General features: G+C 40.1%; 1 protein-coding gene across 6 annotated transcripts in view; it reads right to left on the bottom strand.

Moving 5' to 3' along the window:
* The window catches only part of SPECC1 (sperm antigen with calponin homology and coiled-coil domains 1), a 241,520-nt gene that overhangs the window by 32,920 nt on the left and 195,027 nt on the right, over window positions 1-13,573 (bottom strand). For all 6 annotated transcript variants that reach the window (XM_019757420.3, XM_088801896.1, XM_088801895.1 and 3 more), the window contains one exon: window positions 12,643-12,745. In XM_019757420.3, the coding sequence (XP_019612979.3) occupies window positions 12,643-12,745 (103 nt within the window). The remainder of the gene's footprint in view (window positions 1-12,642; window positions 12,746-13,573) is intronic.

Here is a 13,573-nt window from a genome sequence, read left to right as displayed (position 1 = left end):
GGACAGTCAAGGACCACTAGTCTTCTGACAAAGCCTCTAGCACACAGACAGAGACCAGGTGATACCAAGAGAAGAAAGGAACCTGTAGGAAAGAATCTAGGCAGGGAGAAGATTTAGGGATAAAAACAACCTACCATTCTCAGCAAGATTAACTGATGATATTACATCAGCGAAAAAAGAACAGGATGCTATAAAAAATTCAGGTCCAAAAAAGAACTCCGAGAACTTAAAAATATGATAGCAGATACATACAATGGAATATTATTCAGCCTCAAAAAGGAAGGAAATTCTGACATGTGCTACAACATGGATTGAGTACATTATGCTGAGTGAAATAAGCAAGTCACAAAAGGACAAATACTGTATGATTCTACTTTATGAGGTCCCTAAAGTAGTCAAATTCATAGAAACAGAAAGCAGAATGGTGGTTGACAGGGACTGCAGGAAAAGAGGGGTGGGGAGCTGTTACTTAAGGGGTACAGAGTGTCAGTTATGCAAGATGAAAAAATTCCAGAGATTGTTGTACAGCAATGTGAAAATACTTAAAACTAGTGAATTGTACACTTAAAATGGTTAAGATGGTAAATTTTGTTACGTCTATTTTACCATAATTAAAGATTTAAGAAATTGAAATTATATAAAAAATATGATAGCAGAAATGAAACATTTAATAGACTTTGGAAGATAAAGTTAAGGAAGTGTCTTAGAAAAGAAAACTGTGAAACAAATAGATGGAAAAAGTTGAAAAGAGATATGATATCATTAAGGGACCAGGCTAGGAGTTTCAGAGAAAGAAAACAAAGAAGAAGAAATTACCAAAGAAATAATGTAAGAAAATTAGGTCATGAGTTGCCTTTTTGAAAAGGTACAGTGTGTGCCCAGTACAATAGAAAGAAAAAGATACACATCAATACACACACCGTGAAATTTTAGAATGCTGAAACACCCAGAAGCTCCTACAAACTTCTGGAGGTGATAAACATTACATACAAATGATTGAAATTATTTTGTTCTCACTGCAACACTGGAAACTAAAAGACAATACGGCAATGCCTACAAAATTATGAAGGAAAATATTTTATGACCTAAAATTTTATATCCAACGAAAACGATCAAGGGTCAGGGTAAAGTAAGGATGCTAAGTCATAAAATTTTACCTTCCATGAGCCCTTTCTCAGGAAGATACTAGAGGAACCAAAACCAGAAAAGAAAAGAAAAGAAAGGAAAGGAAAGGAAAGGAAAGGAAAGGGAAAGGGAAAGGGAAAGGGAAAGGGAAAGGGAAGGAAAGGAAAAGGAAAAGGAAAAGGAAAGGAAAGGAAAAGGAAAAGGAAAAGGAAAAGGAAAAGGAAAAGGAAAAGGAAAAGGAAAGGAAAGGAAAGGAAAGGAAAGAAAAGAAAAGAAAAGAGAAAAGAAAAGGACATGAAACACAGAGGATCAAAAAAAGGGAGAATAGAAGATATTGTAGTGAAGGGAGACCTCAGTTTGGCAGCTGTGCACCAGCACAGAGGACAAGCCATGTTGGAGGAGGCCAGACGCTCCAGGAGAGACTTCCTCAAGGTGAGACTGGTAGAATCCCTGACATGTATGATGTATGGAGACATTTCATAAGGGTCTGGGATTGAATTGGTGATACGTGCCTAGCATGTGTCAGAAATCCAGACTCCGAGAAGGAAAGCGGGTGTTCAGCAGAAACCACAGTATTTGCACCACCTGTTTAGGCACAGAGACTCTTTTATCAGTTCTGGGAATGGTGGGAACCCTCCAGATATCCAAGTTACCAGACGTCAGTCAAGGGCCAACCTTGCAGACAGCCTTTGTGAGGATAGCCACAGGCCTGTTAGTCATTCTTTCCCACACAATGGCTAAAACATGGCTGCCAACAGCACTTGAATTCTGTATTCTAGAGTAATATTTCTTTCAGTTCTATTTCTGAAACTCCTGAGAAGAGGCTGACTGGCTCAGCTCAAATTGGGTGCCCTCCCTTGGACCCATCAGCAGTGATCAGGGTGGTCATGGTTGCTTCGTTGTCAACCATGTACATCAGATGAAGGTGGGAGGTTCCACCCCAGCTGCCGTGTAAACAATCACTGGTATCTATACTCTTTAATTTGATATTTTTTTCATACGTACACAGACAACTGAGAGTGGGAAAGGGAGCGTCTAAGCATGAGATAAAACCAACTGGAAATGTGGATTGCCAAGAGTTGATCTTATGCCTACGACAACCTGGGAAATACAGCCTTTCATCCTAATAAATTCTACTTGCCTCAGAATGTAAGACAATACCTGGTGCCATTTAAAAGGTCTACACAAATCACTGCATTTCATAAACAGCTGCAGAAACCAAGACACGGGGCGAAGAAGGGCCTCAAGAGAGTAGAGGCCAATAATGACATTCATTTTCTATTGAGAATCTGTCTTTATAATGAAGTCAGGAAAAGAACAACTTTAACGACCATAAATAAATCAAAGCGTTTTCATCCTATGAGTTGTGCATGTAGCCCTCAAAAAACCTGTCTCAAAAAAGAAAACAACAACTAGAGCCCCAAATGGCCTGATACAGCTTGCTATTGGACAAGCATGTGTTAGTGCTTGTCTGTGGGAACTCAGAGACAGAAAAACAGAACTTGCCGGCAACGTGGGTGTTCTTTCTAGATGCAAAATAAGGTTTGTTTTGAACAATACAAAGACTGCTTTTTTTCTCTAACAGAGAAGAATATGTAGCTCCTAGCTACTAGGTTAAAAACAGGCTCAAAGATAACTTACTTGTGCCTTTGTGAGGGCACAGCTATGCCCTGCTAGCGGAACTCGTGCAATACAAATTTGGAAACTGAACAGATTCAGATAAATTTTCAAGTAAGTCTCTTCCTATGTGAACACTTTTTCTTGCTGAGATGCAAGAAATAAACATGATTTGAATAACAGGAGATATTTGTGTACATCTTTATCTAAGGGAGGGGTCAGCCGACTTCTGTAAAGGGCAGACAGTAAATTTTGGTTTTGTAGGTCATATAGCCAAAAGGTCTCTGCTGCAACGACTCAACTCTGCAGCTGTAGTACAAAAGCAGCTACAGGCAATATGTAAATGATTGGGTGTGACTGTGTTCCAATAAAATTTTACTTATAGAAAATGTGTGATGGGCTAGGTTTGCCTCCTGAACCATGGTTGGCTAAACTCTGATCTGAGTTGAGATTTAAATCTAGTGTAACAGGATCAGACCTATATTATTATTATTTCAAATGGCAAACGCTTTGCTATAAAATGTTTACTTTTACTGTCTTAAAAAAACAAGATGGGGCCAGGCCAAAATGAAAAAATTCTCAGTTATAGTATGTGAAATTTGGGGTAAAGACATTTTAGGCATATCACCTGGAAAAATGCCAATTTTCTGAAAAATGTTTTACCAGTCTTTTGTTTATATTTTAATTAAAGAGATGCAGGTTAAAAAACTGACTTAACTGTTGCATGGCTTTGCAGTGGCACAGCAGCCATGGGAATGGAGCCCAACCCTGCACGTGCGCCCAAGCCCATTCTTTATACTGGAATTCCTTCGTGCCCAGTTCTTCCACTTTAAACATTTTCTCAGAAAGGATCTGGTTTAATTATTGACTATAATACTCCTTTGTGGCCTTTTCCCTCAGACTTTTGCCCCGAAGTTATATGTATACCATAATAACATTTGATACAAATAATATATTTGGGCTCTAAATCATAAAAATAAAGTGACTACTTGTGAATTCCACCTCCCAAATAAAAACAAAGTATAATACCTTGCATCTCTCCCTTTTACTTTGTTTTATTTAAATTATTTTTTATTATACAAAGAAACACACGGGTATGTTTAAAGTTATAGTTTGATAAGATTTATATTTAAATAGCAGTTTCTACCCCATGTACCCCTAATCTAGTTCCATGATCCCCCTACGTAAGCTCTTCTAACTGCCTTTAAAGAAAATAAAAGCTTTATATAGAATTCACCATAAAGTTTACCCTTTTAAAATGTATAATTCAGTAGTTTTTAGTTCATTTACAAGGTTGTGCAACCAACACCCCTATCTAATTCCAGAACACTTTTATCCCCCCCAAGAGAAACCCTGTACCCAGTCACTCTCTAAACTCCCTCCCGCAGTCCCTGGCAACCACTAATCTACTTTCTGACTATGAATTTGCATACTCTGGACAGAATATGCAAATATTGTTTATATTCTGAATATGTTTATGTTTCATATCAACAGAATCATATAATGTGTGACCTACATTTGGCTTTCCTTTAAAAAAGATGCAATTTAAAAAATATTTTTGTTAAAAATATACATGTTCAATGCAGAAAATGAAAAATACACAGGAAAGCATGAATAAATTCTTAGTACTCATCCAGTGGTTACACTGTTAACATTTGTATAACATTTATATACATTTATTTCTACAGAATTGCAGTCATATTGTGTAGACTCTTTTAAAATCTAACTTTTGACTTAATGTAGTGTGAACACTTTTTCTAGTTCCCAAATATATTTGCACAAAGCATGATTTTTAAGTTTGATTCCCCTATTAGAAATTTGTATCATTTCCAGTTCTTTTAAAATAATTTTAAATAAATATATAAAACTATAATAAACTTGCTTTAAATTATGTCTTCATAGGCATTCATGAATATTTTCTTGAAATAAATACCTAGAACATATTTTTGTGTTAAAGTTTACACTCATTTTTGAGATTCCTCAAACACCGCTATACTTCCCTCCCAAAAGGCAGTATTCACGTACACTCCCACCAATAGTGGAGTAGAATTCTCATTTTGACTATTTCATCATTTAAAACAAAAATCTTCCAGTATAATAAGCAAAGAAAGGGCCTCTCATTTTTTCATTTGTATTTCTTTGATTACAAGTGAGATTGAACAATTTTAATGCTTAGTTTAAAAAACAACTTTAATATTTTTGGATATTTATAACAATCTGTAATGCCTGTGGGTGATTAAAAGAATATTTTAATTTACACGGGATTCACTATAATGAGCTCAAGGATCTATAGCCACAGATGGCTGTCAGAGCCTGAGCTACAGAGAAGATATCCAAAACGCTGGAAGGCAGAATTATCACTTTAAGTTTCTCGGACACAAATGAGGAACGCAATGGAACCCAAGTGTGAAGATGTGCTGACCTTCGGTGCTGTCACTCTCCAGCTGGGACATGGCAAAAGCCAAGTTACCATCACTCTAATGAGCTTGAACTGCCCCCCCAGAAGCCTTGAGTCCCACTGTCACTTGGAAATAAACCTATGATCCAAATATTCAACTCTCTAGTCTTGTCCCAACGCACTCTGTACCTTGCCCAACATTGTTCCCGGCCACACAGGCCTTGTTCCATCCCTCTAGCACAAGGGGTTTGTGTCCCAACCCCTTGCATGAACTGTTCCCTGTGCCTGGTCCTCCTTCCACCCTATCGCCACAGGGGTGCTCTTCCCGTCACTCTGACAGGCCTTCCCCACTGAGACTGTCCCGTCACCACTGCACCCTCCTGCTTAATTCTTGCAAGGCTCTTGGGCCTAGTCCCCTGCCCTTCTCTTTTCTTTCTTTGTTGTCTGTTCCACTACCTTTGACCCACCCACTTCCTGGAGGTCTAGACCTGGCTGCTGAGCACAGTATCCAGCAGCTGTTCAGTATATATTTGTTAAGTGCATATATGTGTGTATGAATAAAATTTGTTTGGTGACTGCACCCCAACCTTGAACTAAAACTAGTTTGGTCATTCCACAATCAACTCACCTAAGTGACTGTCTCAGGTCAGGGTTGGAAGTATCCCTGAGATGTTCCCCCAGAAACTGCCCTGAATCAGAACTGCTGGGGGCCCCTCCTGACGCTGCTGGCCTCAGCCTCCTGCCGCACTGCTCCTAAGGCGACAGTCACCGCTGTCTCCAGCTTCACCCAAGTGCCCACCAGTACTCTGCATCTTCATTCCTCTGGCCTCAGTGCTTGTGAAATAAAATGACAGAGCCCTCAAACTTTGATTCAGCCTTGGTTAAAATTAGGAGATAAAATGTGAATCACAATTCTATGTGATGGGATGATTTGGGAAGAAATAATCTTGTTGACAATTAAATTTTCTTACTAAATTACCTTACTTAAATTATCTTACTAATGGAAAGATAAGGAAGAGATGGTTAGAGGACATTTATGTACCAGTGACTACAGAAGCTCTGTGAAGAAAAACACTAGCCAGGAGGGCAAAGGTCTTATTTGAATTTAAACTATGGAGCTTCTGTTACTTGTCACAAGTCACAGTTATTCTGTTTAAAGGTTCATAAGAAGGAGCAAGGAGCTCCCTGGACTATTCAACTATTGAACACATTTTTGGTTTAATCTTTCAGGAATGATGCCTTTAACTATGAAGCATAGTATGGCCACAAAGCTTATAAAACAGGTTTGTTCCAGGAAATAGCATTTATTTACTAATATGTAGAATATATTACAAGAAAATCAATGTGCACTTAAGTGGTAAATGAACTCAAGTGTCTTGAGATAAATAACCCATTGCTTTCTCTCTCCATATATAGATGTGTGTGTGGTGTACGGCTTTTAAGTTTATCAGCAAGCTTCAGAACCATTAAGTCTAGCCTTGCAGAATGTTTGAAATAAGCAGTGCTGTTAGCATAGCGGCACCCCCTTATCCTTGGTTTCAGTTACCCACAGCCAACCACGGTCCAAGAATATTACACGGAAAATTCCAGAAACAAACAATTCGTAAGTTTTAAATTGTGCGCCATTCTGAGTAGCATGATAATATCTCGGGTTCCTGCTCCGTCTTGCCTGGGACCTGAATCATCCCTTCGCCTAGTGTATCCACACCGTATAAACTGCCAGTTCCTTAATCGCTTAGTAGCCACCCCAGTTAACAGATCTACTCACCCGGTATCGCAGTGCTTGAGTTCAAGTCACCCTCATTTTACTTAATAATGGACCCAAAGTGCAAGAGTAGTGATGTGGCAATTCAGATAGGCCAAAGAGAAGCTGTAAAGTGCTTCCCTTAGGTGAAAAGGTAAAAACTTCTCAACTTAATAAGGTATTTTGTCACCTCACATCATCACAAGAAGGGTGAGTACAGTACAATAAGATATTTTGAGAGAGACCACATTCATATAACTTTTATTACTGTATACTGTTATAATTTTCTACTTTGTTATTGCTATTAATCTACTGTGCCTAATTTATAAATTAAACTTTATCATACTAGGTATGAATGTATAGGAGAAACATAGTATATACAGGGTTTGGTACTACCTGCGGTTTCAGACACCTGCTAGGGGTCTTTGAACGTATCCTTGTGGAAAACGGGGGAGAGGGAAACACTAAATCCAAACCCAACTAGTACGGAATCTCCTTCTCCGTGGTGTCTGCGGACTAACTGGGACTTTCGTAGCACTAACACTTTAGTGCGGAGGTCCTGCCAATACCCAGGAGACGCCATGCGGGGCGCTCTGCAGTTTTGAAGTTGATGTCCACATAGGTGGTGCTGCAGGGTCCTTGTCATTTCTCTCCCTGTCCTCATGCCGTCAGATCTCAGCTAGGCTAAGGATGGTCACTTTGCCTGGTCTCCTGCCTTCCCTTAGCTGAGGGACGCTGGCCTGTAACACACTCTGATGAATGGGTGGAATTAGCTCCGAATCTCTGCAGAGTCCTGGTACCTCCCAGGAAGCATGACTAGGTGGGGCCACCGCACACCTTTACAGGTGGCACCTTGGCTGTGTGCCTAGGGCCTGCCATTTCTGGACTATGTGGCCACACCGGTGATTCAGTTAAGGTCACAGGGCAAATTTAAAAGGGTGAGTTCAGCCAACGCCCTGAGTGAACTTCGAAGCTTGGAAGTAGATTCTTCCCTAGAGCCTCTAGGTGGAAATGCCATTCAGGTGACACCTTCATTTCAGCCTGCAGGACCCTGAGCTGAGAGCCCGGCCATGCCAGGCGGGACTCTGACCTGTAAGAACTATGAGCTCATAAGCAGGTATTTGTTTTAAGTCAATGAGTCTGTGGTAATTTATTACACAGCAAAACAACAAAAAAACGCTAAGATAGTGACTTAAGATGAAAACAATAAAAAATACTTGCCCATTTCCAGCCAAACTATTTTCAAATTACGCTTCCCATAAGAATGAACTTGGGTATCATCTTACATATTTCTTTCTTTCTACTGCAGTACTGCTCTAATGTTCTAATTTTTTTTTTTAAAGATTTTATTGGGGAAGGGGAACAGGACTTTATTGGGGAACAGTGTATATACTTCCAGACCTTTTTGTTTTTCCAAGTCAAGTTGTTGTCCTTTCAGTCTTAGTTGCGGAGGGTGCAGCTCAGCTCCAGGTCCAGTAGATGTTTTCTAGTTGCAGGGGGTGCAGCCCACCGTCCTTTGCGGGACTCGAGGAATTGAACCGGCAACCTTGTGGTTGAGAGCCCACTGGCCCATGTGGGAATTGAACCAGCAGCCTTCGGAGTTAGGAGAATGGAGCTCTAATCACCTGAGCCACCGGGCTGGCCCTAATGTTCTAATTTTGACATTTGAAATCTGAGGCCTCTAAAACTTTAAAACTCAGCCTGTTAGAACTTGCTATAAGTTATGGATTCTAGCTACGAAGAGCTAAGTGAGATGTTAGATAATCCCTACCTATGCCCTCGACCAAATAAATCACCGGTGTGGCCACATAGTCCAGAAACAGCAGGCCCTAGGCACACAGCCAAGGTGCCACCTGTAAAGGTGTGCGGTGGCCCCACCTAGTCATGCTTCCTGGGAGGTACCAGGACTCTGCAGAGATTCAGAGCTAATTCCACCCATGCAGAGTGTGTTACAGGCCAGCGTCCCTCAGCTAAGGGAAGACAGGAGACCAGGCAAAGTGACCATCCTCAGCCTAGCTGAGATCTAACGGCATGAGGACAGGGAGAGAAATGACAAGGACCCTGCAGCAGCGCACTTGCCATTGTCAACTTCAAAACTGCAGAGCGTCCCCCATGGCATCCCCTGGATATTGGGAGGACCTCAGCACTAAAGCGTTAGTGCTAGAAAGTTGAGGTTTCCTGTCAGCCAGGGACCTCCTGGCTCACGTGCTCCCCCCAACTCCAAACCCACCAACACTGCCCTGAGTCCCTTTTATGCTTCAGAGAAAACTTTCAGCTTTTAATAGGTTCATGTGTTAGGTCTGCCCAGATAAGTTCCCTTTTGCCATGTGCAGGGAGGAAATACAAGGGCGAGGGTCACTTGGGGGTCTCAGAATTCTGCCTGTCATATCAACCACCTTGGCTTTCTGCCCTTTCAGAACCCACAGTGGTATTTACATTCAAGGTGGAAATTTCTCTGTCGTAACCTCTATAAGAGGACAAAAAAGGGATATGTAGGGGACCCAGGGGTCAGGTCTACCCCAGTTTGGGATATAGCTAACAGGTATTTAACAAGCACCAAGCCCGGGACTGAGTGTAATTTGCAGGGCCTTCCTGGAAATCTGGCTATTTCCAAAAAATATCCAATGAAATCTGAGATGAGCAGCATGTCTGGAAGGTCTCCTCTGCGATGAGCGCCACTCAGTGAGTGCATGATGATCACGTTCTTTCACGCGATCTAACTCTTAAGACACCAGAAAGCTGAACAAGGACTCAGTATGTGGGTCTGGCCTGCTATGCTAACTCCTCTGTGCTGCTAAATGGGAGAGGCCACCTTGTGTTACTTAAATTTCAACTGATACAGTTGCTAAAGTGATGATATCCTTATTCTGACCTTCCAAGCCTAGCACTTGGTATGCGATAAGCCTTGATGAAAATACAAAAGTCTCCAGCTCCTTCAGGTGAGGTGAGCCAGCGCTCAACTGTCCCGTCCTCGACCTTTTCATTAAAATTGTATCTGCCACCCAATATTCCCAGACCCTGCTTTATTTTTCTCCGTAGTACATACCACCTTCTAATACAGTACATATTTTACTTTTTTATTTTAATTAATTGACACCCCCCCACCGAGAATGTAAATTCCATGAGAGCAGAGATTTTGCCCATTTCCTTCAACACTGATTTTCCAGCACCTGATTTATTATCTGACACTGAATAAGCCCCTCAATAAAAATTTGTCAAATTAATATACGGAGAGTTTTGACATGACCTATCACACTATATATTGGTGGAGTAAGAAGAAAGTTATTTTAAGTAGAAATGCACATGGCTACTGATTTCCAAAAAGATTGTGAACCATCTGAGTTTTCTACAATTTATTTTTGGGTTCCTAAGTCTGAGAGAACAAGATTTAGAAGGCTTATGACGCATCTTGGACAAACAGGTCTAGACAGAGGATATTTTATGAAGAGTAGGTAAGTCAAATACATATGATTTATATTTCTCTCTAAATTTACAGATTTAACAATGAATGAAAAATACTCTCCAGGCAAAATGAATTTTGGGTTTCATCAAATGTAAAACACTTTCAAAAACTAGTTTAAGATATTCACGAAAGAAAACAAAAAACTCATGACAACTGGAAATATTCTGTTAGACTAGAAATATCTTACCATATAATTCCTCCTTGCAATGTAATTATAACATTATATGTTAATGGGCCAATTCCTCCTGGAAATTTTAATCGCCTTTTCATACCTATTCTAACACTTCTCTCAATCGGTTTCTGTGGCATGGGGAAATGACGGTGTCGTCAACCCTCAGTGGTGCCAAGTGGTTCAGCCAGTTAAGACTTCATCCCTGGCTGACAGCTCTTTCTCATCTTCAATTTTCTGTTACCATTCCTACTTCTTTTTCCTTCCTGGAATCAGCTTTCTCTCCCTAACTTCTTATTATTTTCCATTTCCTTGGTGGCATGGCGGGCATGCGGGGTGGGGGGATGTTGTTATTGTGATGGCCTCCCTTTTGGGATGGTTTCAACCCTGAGAATGGGACTGAGTGAGGAGAAGGGAGTAGGAGCTGGCAATTTTAAAGAGGGTGTCTATTTAATGAGAAAGGTAAAATAAGCCAACTTCTAGAGGAAAACACAGAAAAATATTTTCATGACCTTGAAATAGACAAATATTTCTTAAACAGGACACAAAAATCACTAACCATTAGAGAAGAGACTGATAAATTAGACTTAATTAAAATTAACACCTTTGTTCAACAAAAAAGCAAAAATTCAAGCCACACTGGGAGAAGATATTTGCAATAATATCTACTTAACAAAGGACTTATATCCAGAACATATCAAGAACTCCTGAAAGCAATAAGGAAAAGAAAGACAACCTGATTTAAAAAATGGACAGAAGACCTGAGCAGGCACATCCCCAAAGAGACTACCCGAATGTTTAGCATATGAAAAGGCGCTCAACCTCCTTAGCCAGCAGAGAAATGCAAATCACAACCACAACCACTACACACTCATCCAACGACCAAAAGTAAAAACGCTGACAACACCAAGTATTGGTGAGAATGTAGGGAAATAGATCTCTCATACATTGCTGTTGGGAGGTAAACTGTACAACTACTTCAGAAATCTGTTTGGCACTATCTACCATACTCGAATACAAGCATACCCTATGGCTCAGTTATTTGATCAATTATGGATCCAGAAAGAATGGGCACATGTGTTCCAAAAGACATGAACAAGAACATACCAGCACTTTTTATAATAGTGCCAGCCTAGAAATAACACATCTGTCCATAAATAATACAATGGATAAATAAATAATGGTAGGATCACACAGTAGGTTACTAAATGGTGAAGAAAATTAACAAACTACAGCTATATGCAACATGAATATGGATAAATCTATAAGTTTATATGGACATGCATAAAACTAAAGCTATACACAACGAGCTATATGGATAAATCTTAATACTGTGTGAAAAAAGCCAGATGCAAGTATTATTTTTTACTCCATTTTATAGAGTTCAAATGTAGGCAAAACTAACATAGCACTGAGGGAAGCATATTTTTGTAGAAAACTATAAGGAAAATGGAGGATAACAGCTATCGTTGGGAGTAGGGAGTGGTTATGATTAGAAAGTCACATGAAAGGTTTGGGGGACCTGGCAGCGCTGTATTTCTGGATGTGAGTAGTGACTGCATGGGTTTTCACTTCATAATTCATGGAACTAATTTATGTTTGATGCACTTTTATCTTTGTTATGATATTCATAATGAAAAAGCTTACACTTCTGTCAGGTATTACTTTCTTGTCTAACTTTTCACAGAAAACAAATACTCTTCTGGTAAACTGAAACTCCTAAACTAAATATAAACAACTGTTAAAGTAATAGAGTCACTTTGAAGGCTCAGCTATGTGTGACCTTTGTGTGAATTAGGAAAAGAAGCAGTGTTGGGTGCACTGCTTGGGGAGTTTCCATCTCCTCTGTGCAAAGAAAAGGTAGCCCTGCCCACGGGAGACGTAGGTCCACCCTGAGGTACATGGCTTGTTGAATGGAGTGCAGACTGGCTTTCAGTCCCTCTCGCCTCTTTGTCTGGGTGGTACCTCTGCGCAGCACATTGCCTGCCAGCCCTGCCTAGGAAACTAGAAAGATGGCAATAACACGCACATTGGCCCATCCAAGCACATGAACACACAAAACACATACCGGCACAGGACGACTAATGCCCAGAGCTGGCTGGACACTGGCTGACATTGTCGCTTACCGCATAACCTTCTGTCTTCTTCTGGCACCATTTTAGTAGAGCATTGCGCTTGGAGCCGCCATATTCCCGGGCCAAGGCAGCCAGAGGGTCTCTTCTTTCCACACTAATTAGAAAGAAGGGTACACAGTAAAGAGAAGGTGCTAATTTTCAGAACCCTCAAATATATAAGAAACAAATAAGTAGATTAGAAAAGCAAAAGTCTAGGTCATTCCAGTGAGGCTCTAAGGAATAACAACCAAATCAGTCACATTAACAATACATTTTTATGATGTCTCATGGTATAAAAGAAAAATTAAATTGTTTCTTGGATATCAGAGGTCTAGGGAGAGTTTTTTTGTTTTGTTTGTTTTGAATCCACCTGTTGCTCTATCCATTTTGCCTTTTGTTTGTTTACTTTAAGTATCATTTTAATTAAAGACATCTATAGTAAAAAATACTCTCTATGTTTCAAGGCTATACCTATACTTACATATATAAAAGGTAGGTCAGAAGGACATTTTAAAAACACAGATTGTCCGCTTATGGGGAGGTGATGAGATGGGAGATAAAAGGTGAAAATGACTCAAAAGAAGGGCTTTGCACACTCCAGAGGTGATACTCATACTGCTCAGTTCACGACACATTAACTCAATTCTGAGCTCCCAAAGGAGGAGATTTTACTTAATATCATGGCATTCCAAGAGCAAGAGTTTAAGTGCCCCATCCTCAGTTTTCTATAAATATCTATGATCATTTTTATGCTATCTAAAATTATCCAAATACTAAAAAGGGATTTAAGATCAGTTTCTGTTATGATGGATGTCATGAAATGGGAATGATATCCCTGTTGCATTTTGAACAGTACTATATCCCTGCCCCTTGTACAAGAGCGCAGGAACAGAGCAAGAAGAACAGAGGGCGGGCACCTCTGGAGTACCAACAATAGCAGGCA

The sequence above is a fragment of the Rhinolophus sinicus genome, chromosome 12 (genome assembly GCF_057876585.1).
Source record: "Rhinolophus sinicus isolate RSI-liver-muscle chromosome 12, RSI-T2T, whole genome shotgun sequence".
In the NCBI taxonomy this organism is placed as follows: Eukaryota; Metazoa; Chordata; class Mammalia; order Chiroptera; family Rhinolophidae; genus Rhinolophus; species Rhinolophus sinicus.
The sequence above is the reverse complement of the archived record's forward strand: the minus strand, read 5'-3'. Positions and strand labels throughout refer to the sequence as shown.